At 38.1% G+C, this 9763-nt stretch overlaps 1 protein-coding gene across 1 annotated transcript; it reads right to left on the bottom strand.

Annotated features, from left to right (window-relative positions):
• Positions 1-238: 238 nt before the first annotated feature.
• On the bottom strand, positions 239-8512 carry LOC107828870 (cell division protein FtsZ homolog 2-1, chloroplastic-like). The gene is made up of 9 exons (XM_016656262.2): positions 8178-8512; positions 7105-7844; positions 5276-5575; positions 3730-3820; positions 2825-2949; positions 2112-2204; positions 1163-1228; positions 933-1064; positions 239-830 (listed from the first exon to the last, which is right to left on the bottom strand). The coding sequence occupies exons 2-8, from the start codon at positions 7732-7734 to the stop codon at positions 933-935; spliced, it is 1437 nt and encodes a 478-aa protein (XP_016511748.1). The 5' UTR covers positions 7735-7844; positions 8178-8512; the 3' UTR covers positions 239-830.
• Between the last annotated feature and the right edge of the window lie 1251 nt (positions 8513-9763).

The following is a 9763-nucleotide window of genomic DNA, read 5'->3' as shown; positions in this document are numbered from 1 at the left end:
AAAACTAGCTAGCCCATAATATTTTCACGTTATTTTTTATACAGTATGGGATTAGTAATCTGAAAAATAAAATCCGTTACAATATGTTAAAATACTTCCAATTTCTAATTTTTCTTAGTCTGACCGTCCATTTTTTTTAGAAGGAATAAGTACTAATTTAGAGCAATGGTGGATAAGATAGCAAGAACATTTCATGGTGTAGCAATATATCCTACTTTTGGCAGTCTTGACCCAAATAGCAAAACTAAAGCTTTAAGAACCTCTTAATTAATATCTTGCACTAGAAACATTGTTCCTTCTATAACTCATCTTTTCACAAATATTGGTTTCTAATATTTCAACATTGCCATTCTCCCTAGCAGTGGAATAGTCAATCTGCCTCCACTCAAAAAGAAAATGGCTTAGATTAGGCACTCCGTTTTAGATATCTTCATTGTTGTCATGAAGAAAATAGTCCTCCAACTTCACACTAAATATAATATCTGCACATACCATTGGTGGCACAGAATAGAGATAGGACGCATTGGACATACTCTCCTGACCGCAAAACTGATCCTAAATCACACGCGCACGCATGCAAACATATGTATGTCTGAGTTCCACCTACACATCAAAGATGTAACAGTACAGTTCATGTATGACAAGGTTGCCGACAGATCCTGCTTGCATATCGAGATGTAAAAAGCTCCAGCTTATTCCAATGAAAGCCAAAGAAGTGATATATACGGGCATGACTAGTGAAAAACAAAACAAGTATCCATGTACTAAGAAAGGGCATTGGATATAACTTTCCCGGAGACAGAGTTACTATTTGGAACATACCTAACATCCTGCATAGAAGACATTATCACTTTAAAAGATAGAGAGGGAACAAAGGACAGTTATATGAACAGTGAAAGACTAATATGTATAGAAGAAAAGCAAGGACTGACTTAAACTCTTGGATAGCGAGAGCCCCCTTTCTTCCGGAGGAACTCAGGGATCTCAACTGAACCACCTTCCAAGAAGGATGAAGGTCGTCGGTTAATCCCAAGTGTAGCATCTCCCTGTGCTAGCTGGTTTCCCTGTAACATCATAATGAACAAATTATACAAGATGCCCATCAATACACAGGATTTTCATGAGCAGACACATGCAAAGAGAAGGTGAAAGAGAGGAATACCTGGACGGGCCTTCCATCACTTTCTTCTTGGCGCTTAAAACCGGTGGCAATTAGGGTTATACTGACCTGCATCATGAGAATAAGGATGCGAGTGACCATGATTCAAGATGAATATTGGTCACAGGTTCAGGGAAAGAGAGCTTGAAACAAGCAAGTAGAAAGATTATGAAAACTGACAAGTGATACCATCCTCATGGATGCTGTAACATTGCTAGAATCTATTTGTGTTTGCCTTAAACTAACATAGATGAGTATTTGGTGTGAAAAAATAAAGACAATTTTGTTTTTGCTCCCCAATTTAAACACTTGATTTACCAATTAGAAAGAAATCCTTTCCTATACTTCGTCAATGTTTGACTTCTGACCAGATAAGCTGCTTCATGGAACTACTAACTTTGCATGACAAATTTTTCAAGTTGTTCTACTGTCTGACCAATTTCTTTTTACATAATTTCCTTTTTTCTTTGAAAACTGCAAGTAATGTCTTTTCATTATTCCAAAGAATAATCTCAAAAGTAAATTCAGAATCAGATTTGTTATGCAAGTGAAATCGACTGCTAATGCTTTCTCCTAGTAAAGGAATTCAACTGTTACTATCCGTCACAGTTCAGGCTTTATAGTTGGAACTACTTTTATGCTGTTTCAAGTATGAAAAGCTTCTGAGATTCAAAACCAGGTCCATTATAATTTTTTAACATAGAGATCGTTGCTAGTTATTTTAGCATAGTATCATCTAAATAAAGTTGCTGCCATGTGACCAGGCAGTTACGGGTTCGAGCCGTGGAACCAGCCTCTTGCAGAAATGCAGGGTAAGGCTGCGTACAATAGATCCTTGTGATCCGGTCCTTCCCCGGACCTCGTGCATAGCGGGAGCTTAGTGCACCGGGCTGCCCTTTTTATCATCTAAATAAAAGCAATATTATCGTAGTGATAGGAGAATTTAATGTACCTGTCCATTTAATGATGGGTCTATCACAGCTCCAAAAATGAGGTTGGCACTTGGATCAACAAGGTCATATATAACTTCAGCTGCAGCATTTACCTAGTGAAGTTCCACAAGTACATACAAGTGTATGAAAAGACTTCAAAAGTTGGATAATTCATGAATTAACATCATTGACAGTATATTTACAAAAATAAAATATTTTGAATGCATCCAATTGAAATTTAATCTCAATACATAAATAAATTTCTGCAACCTAGGTTCAAAAACAGTAATAGTGCGCCTGAAATGGGAATGCTTTGATTCCATAATTGTGAAAAACTGATCCATCTGATCATCACTATACCATAAGATAGGGATGCAATGATGACAATGTGGCTATATGAAAGTTAGATAGATAAGCAGTCATCTCTGCTGAAGAGAAGTAACAAATAGGCAGACTGGTAGACCAGATGATAGGCCATTTGATTTTCTAGAGAAACAAGCTTATGCATCATTAGATAAAGCTTCTCTTTATTTTTCCCATTCCTTGGAAACAATCACTCCGGGAAATTAACGAAAAAGACTCGTACAACTATTTATACATGATATGTTCAACATAGAGAATTTTCTTTACCACACCAGTAACAACCTGTTAGTGACTATATTGTCTGCATTCTGCGAATAAGTTTGGGGTTGGGAGAGAGACAGCGAGAGAGTGAGGAAAGCAGGGTGGGTACCTCAAATAATGTTAGATCGCTACCACCTGTTATATTCCACACAATTCCAGTAGCTCTCTCTATGCCGATGTCCAACAAAGGAGATTGAACGGCATTCAACGCGGCATCTCTGGCTCTGGTCTTCCCTGCAATATCAACCCAGTGATGTGACATCTCTTTTATACAATCTCAACAGAAACAATTTCCCCGGGAACAGGCTCCGTATTCAGACCAACTACTTGAGAGGTGAGAAAGACCATATGTGGCCATACATATATCTGGTATCCTGATCGACGTATTATTCCGTGTAACCTTCTAGAACTCATAAAAAGTTAGTTTTAGGTTTGGATATGAAATACTTTCAGATCTTGGCCAAAACAAGGAACGTATTGAAAGGAAATAAGGAGGCTCCACCGTCCAAATTTCGGTGGTCCAGAATTGGAAGTGCAATTCATTTATGGGGGCTCCACTAGTCCAAATACTGAAAGGAAATAACGAGAGTGGATATGTTTTTCCTAAAGGGAAAGAGCGAATGAGAGCTCAAATGATCTTATGATACAGTTCTTATGGAGCAACAGATGGTTGTGTCATTCAATTTAAACTGTAATAGGCAAGCATAAGCTTCAGTAGGAGTGCTCTGCAATCTGGTAAGTCAGGTTTGTACTGGAAATCCCTTTTTATTATCTTGGTTAAAATGATGCTATCAGGAACTCTGAGATGAGTGATTAGATTTAGAACATCCACAACATGTCGACTTTTGTTTGTTTAATCTCTTTTGACTTTAGGAGTACAAATAATATTGTCAGAGGTATAAGCTCTGTATGTGTCTCATAAGCCCACATCATCACATTCTTAGTCACCTCACATCTACATAAAATTATGAATTAAATAGTAACCAACAAAAGGCGATAGCTCCCTGAACTTACCGGTAGCAGTTCCTATTCCCATCAATGAGGAACCAGCGTTTGCCATAATAGCACGCACATCAGCGAAATCCACATTTACCAGTCCAGGAATCTGAATTCATGTAGATATACTGTGAATAAATAATACAGACCAACTCATTGACCCACTTAACAAGAGTGCTAGTTTGAAAGTGAAGTCAGTTCATCCATAAGCAAAGAATAGATGGAAATATGAAAAACTGACATCAAAGCTACATATTACACTGTCGGGATTCAGATGCATAAAAAGAAGATGAATGCACATTTGGAAACAGATATATCATCCGTGTGCAAGTCAAATGCAAATTTGTGAACTGATAGCTCTACAAACCCATACAAAGATCATATGATATGATACCGAAGCTGGTATTGATACATAAGCATAGAAAATTACACTGTTGATAATAAACTGAATGGAGGATGTGGCAACATAATTTCTTCAGAAAACATCAAAGACGCTCCACAGTCTCTCCAAATTTGTCAAAACCAAGACCGGGATAAAATTAGTAGGGAAATTGACACTATTATGGATAAAGATTTGTGAACAGCTAATGGATGTGTAATTCTGGAGAATGAAGGATAAGAAAGCAGTTTATAGGATTACTGAAGATAAAAACATTGTGATAGAGGCAGGGAATGTCCTATCCACTCCCTTATATGAAAAAAAGGAAAACAGAGAGAAAGCAACACCAACATCAGTGGGCCAGTCCAGGAATATGAATTTACTAGGGTTCACCACATTTTTCCAGGTCTGGCCAGAACCAGTTCTGTCAATTAACATGGACTGGGCATGAAAGTTCGTCACCCTCTCTTCCCTATCTCTCCCTCTCTTTTAGGGGCAGGCGGCAAATAATGCTAGATTCATCTCACATTAATGAAGCATGTATACCAAAATTGGATGTAAATGTCAAGTATTTCACAGCAACCTAAGCACTACAGTACTATCAGCTACTTCCTACTTGATTTCACCACATTAGAACAAGTTAAGATGCATCCACTGGTATCAGATATGGATTGTTAGGATATAACTGAGTAATGATGACCTACTCTAGGTGAAAAGGCAATGACCATTAGCATATAATTGAGTAAACGATGACCTGCCTTAGGTGAAAATGTTGAATATTTGTCAAGAGAAAGAAATCAAATGCACAAAACATGAATACTTGGAGAAGTTAAGTCTGAACTCCCTATGCGACCACGACAAGACCCCCCCTCCCCCCCAAAGCCCAAAAGAAAAGAAAGAAATTGGACTCTAGTTAAGGGTCAGTTGTTAAAAAGAGACATGTTGTAGAAACAGTTAAATTATTCCAGGAGAATAAACTTATTAGGTTTCCGGGAGGAGGAAACATGCGAAACAGCATTATTTAATTCAAAGCTGAAATATTAGCAGCACTACAAAAAAAAAAACTAATAAACATGAACGGAACAATCCATTGAGTGAGAAAAGCCACTTAACTTCAAATTCTTGGCAAACAAAGAGGAGAGAGCTGAAAGGAAACAAAAAGGTTGGATATCTCAGCATTCATACCGTAATTATATCAGAAATACCACGAACTCCTTGCCGAAGAATATCATCAGCCAGGTTAAAAGCTTCAGTTACTGGGGTTGATGCGGAAACAGCAGTCAATAACTTGTCATTAGGAATGACAATCAGAGTATCAACATTTTCTCTCAAAGCTGCAATTCCTTCTTGGGCTTGAACTGCTCTTCTTCGTCCCTCAAAAGAAAAGGGGGTTGTGACAATACCAACAGTTAAGATACCCATAGACTTGGCAATTCCAGCAATTATAGGGGCCCCACCAGTCCCTGTTCCTCCACCCATTCCAGCCTGCACATAACATTTTGGATCTCAAACATTAAAAAAAAGGGCAGCCCGGTGCACAAAGCATCACGCGTTCACGCAGGGTCTAGGGAAGCACTGTACCCCAAGTAGTGACTACTTGGGAAGAAAAAAAACTTAGTGACTACTGCAAGGCTAAAAAAATAATGGAGAGTTAATTCTGAATATAGCAATATGCAGATCATTCCATATTTAACTTTTATACAGATTCTGGATAATACACAATGTGATGGATGACATCAATCATCTTACACATATATTGCTTCATGAGGATACCGTTTAAGGCTTGGCATTCTAAAAAGTCTCAGGACCAAAAATCTAAGCCAGAACAGAAAATTACATTCTATTCTAGAATAAAATGTTCCTTTTGATAAGTACTGTAGAGTAAATATGTGCTCAATGTAAGAATTCCCACTAAGTTACAGACACCATTCAAACTTTATAGAATATGGGAACAGACTACTATGTATATTAAGTCGCTCAAAGAGAAGTTCACCATTTTGCTTATACCCCTGGAAAACTTCTCCCTTCGCTTAGGCCTTCCAGCAAATGCTTGGCGAAATTTTAGTATTTTCCAGATATCATACAACTTTTGAGATAATCCATCATGCATAGTCAGGCTGAAGTTATCATAAATGGACTAAAACTAAAAGAGGGGCAGAAATGGCCCTATTATGCATTTAAGCTAAACATAAAGACTTCGCTTTCTCGGTAATGACTGAAACACCTGACTGATCACCAAGGCAATGTAAAATATCAAGAATTCTCTGAAAGTATTTCCCTCCCTTTGCATGGATTATCTATTCAAGCCCGATCATTTCTCATCCTATTATCCAGCATCCAGTTCACCTAATTGACTAATTTACATTTACGCCTGGCGTCCAACCTAGTCTCCAGAACTGAGACTCAAACTAATGATTTGTTGAACGTCGAGTGTTCATCCTCGAAATTTATACTCTTTGATTCACTAGGTAGAATATATAATACATTTTTATGGAACTATTAGGATTCTGAAGTTGTGAAATCAGAGAAGCCTAAAGGAATGAAGTGGGACAATGCAACACAACTTCAGCAATTAGTAACAGGGAGAATGAACTTTGCGCTTAAAGACAGGCAAAAGGGTTATTATCAGCCATTTTTACCATTTCTAGAGGCCTTGAGGTGCGAGGGGTCATATGTTAAGAAAATCAATTCTAATTAACTTGCCCTTAATTTGAAGATCATATTGAGAATTCTGCATGCTATCACTAATTCATGATGATAGATGTGATTAAGAGAATCTATTTCAGTTGAATCTATCACAGATATCTTTTATGAGTTTCATTATGTTCCTGAGAGACAGAAAGGAAACAATGTATCTCCAAAGCAGTATCTATTACCAAAGGAAAAAATGTTGTTTAGAAGCAAATGAGAATTACAACATCATACAAAGATAGGAAAGAGCATAGAAGTAAAGTCAGTATAAAGCTAAACACCTTCTCAATAAACTTATTCTCCTAAGCAGAAGCTGCACTTACAGTCACAAAAACCATATCTGCACCACGAACTGCATCTTCAATAGCTTCCTTGCTTTCTTTGGCAGCATTCATTCCGATATCTGGATTACCACCGGCGCCGAGTCCTCTCGTGAGCTCTTGACCTATAGGCAATCGATGCTCAGGAAACGCAGGTGACATCCTGATTGCCTGAATATCAGTGTTCACAATCCAAAACTCCACACCATTCATAGAGCTCTCAATCATACGATTAACTGCATTTGATCCACCACCTCCTACACCAACCACCTTAATTTTAGCCTCATTGAAATTCTTCAAGTTTGACGAGTCCATTGAGCTCTCCGTGACACCTCCACCAGAGCTTTCTTGTTTAGAGGTAGTAAAAGTATCGTTTCCTTCACCTCGAAGCATTGAAATTTCAGGATGCAGATTTAGAAATGAGTCTTTACTTTGATAATTGTTGAACCTATGTGAATTAGCTGAACACTTGAAATGTGGCCAACTTGAAATACCCTTTTGGTTAACACCCAAGAATCCATTTTTCTCATCTTGCATTTTCAAAGGGCAAAATTTTTTCCCAAAAACAGCTAATAACCCATTTCGCAATCGAGTATCAGGAGGCATACACATAGCTGATGTACAACTAGCCATACCCAAAAAATCCCAGAACCAGAAATCAACTTAACCTGATAATTCCACCAAAAATATGACAACCCCACTTGACTATATCTGAATTTGAGTCTAAAATTTTCTTTCAGCACCTGCCAATTTTTTTAAAACAAAAAAAAAAAAAAAACAAATAGATATAATCAGGGGAAATTTGTAAAGGGGTCCAATATTCACACTAAATCCAAAGTGACTCACACATTAAAATGGTAGCAAATGAGGATAACATAAAGTGGAAAGGCAAAAGAGAAAGATGTAAACTTTGCAGATAACTAGCATTTTTTCCTGATAACAAAAGCAAGCATCTTTAGAGGAATTGAAAACCTTAAAATTGCAGAAATTATAGCATGATTTTGAAACAAATGTAAAGCTATAACTTGAGCAAGAAATTGAAAAATCGAACAAAGAAAGAGAAAGGTAAATGGCACCTATGTTTCCTCTGGGAGTTGTGAGAAATTCTTGGAAGCAAATGCAGAAATACTCACAGCATTTACAGTGAGTGAGAGAGAGAAGTTTTAGTAGGCTAGAGTGTGCACGAGAAAAGGGGAATTTTTTGGTACTGTATTTGTTATTGTAGTTGTGCTAGAATAAGAAGCATGAATTTGGCAATTTCTCTTTCTTTTTTGTTAGTTTCTGGGAAGTAGGAGAGTGCCATTTGATAAATATCTGCAGATTCTACCAAAAACTTTATTTGTAAAATCCTTCACACGAATTGCCTGAGAATCACCCTAACTAGGGGTACCCTTGTTTTTCTTTTTCCAATGGAAATACTAGTTGGTGATTGGGCTAAGAAAATTGGGTAGATTTAACAGTAAATTTTCATAAAACGCTACAGTTTAGAGTTTACTTACAAAAGATTAGGGGTGTATACAAAAGATATACTAACTTGTATCCGCTTACTATGCAGGTGGTCTAACCAAGAGCTATGAGAGTTTGTTGCTCTTTCTTTCAAAATAATTGATCTCTTGTTTCAATACTATATATTGATTTGTTATAAATTTCAAATATAGCTACGAATGGTAATTTCCTGAAGGTATCGCTATAAATGGTAACAACAACAACGATCCAGTGAAATCTCACTAGTGGGATCTGGGGAGAGTAATGTGTACGCAGACCTTACCCCTACCCCGAAGGAGTAGAAAGGCTGTTTCCGAAAGATCCTCGGCTCAAGAAGACAAAAAGACAAAAGGATACAATATCAGTAACATCACAGAAATAATATGAAATAATATGAAAAACAGGAACAACATAAAATCAAGAAGAAAGATACAAAGCAAAAGTAAAATAGTATCCCTACCACACTAGTCTCATAAAGTTATGACATAAGACAAGACTCAACTATCTCCTAACCTACAACCCTAATACTCGACCTCCACATGTCCCTATCAAGTGCCATGTCCTCGGAAATCTGAAGTCGCGCCATATCCTGCCTAATCACCTCCCCCCAATACTTCTTAGGTCGCCCTCTACCTCTCTCGTGCCCTCCACAACCAGCCGTTCGCACCTTCTTACCGGAGCATCTGGGCTTCTCCTTTGAACATGCCCGAACCATCTGAGCCTCGCTTCCCGCATCTTGTCATCAATGGGAGCCACGCACACCTTCTCCCGAATATCATCATTCCTAATCTTATTCATCCTAGTATGACCCACATATCCATCTCAACATCCTCATTTCTGCTACCTTTATCTTCTGAGTATGTGAGTTCTTAACCGGCCAACACTCCGCCCCATACATCATGGCCGGTCTAACCACCGTTTTATAGAACTTACCTTTGAGTATCAATGGCACTCTCTTGTCACATAATACTCCAGATGCTAACCTCCACTTCATCCATCCTACCCCAATACGATGTGTGACATCCTCGTCGATATCCCCTCCCCCTTGGATAACCGACCCAAGGTACTTGAAGCTGCCTCTACTCGGTATGACATGTGATTCAAGCGTCACATTTACACCCACTTCCCTCTGCTCAGCGCTGAACTTACACTCCAGGTATTCCGTCATCGTCTTGCT

The sequence above is a fragment of the Nicotiana tabacum genome, chromosome 5 (genome assembly GCF_000715075.1).
Source record: "Nicotiana tabacum cultivar K326 chromosome 5, ASM71507v2, whole genome shotgun sequence".
Taxonomy (NCBI): Eukaryota; Viridiplantae; Streptophyta; class Magnoliopsida; order Solanales; family Solanaceae; genus Nicotiana; species Nicotiana tabacum.
The sequence above is the reverse complement of the archived record's forward strand: the minus strand, read 5'-3'. Positions and strand labels throughout refer to the sequence as shown.

Excerpts from the sequence above, each read along its gene's own strand:
- LOC107828870 (XM_016656262.2), bottom strand. The coding sequence starts at position 7,734 with ATGGCTAGTTGTACATCAGCTATGTGTATGCCTCCTGATACTCGATTG. Across the intron at positions 3,821-5,275 it reads GTATTTCTGATATAATTACG|ATTCCTGGACTGGTAAATGT; the intron begins GTATGAATGCTG and ends ACATGAATTCAG. Across the intron at positions 2,205-2,824 it reads GCGATCTAACATTATTTGAG|GTAAATGCTGCAGCTGAAGT; the intron begins GTACCCACCCTG and ends GAACTTCACTAG.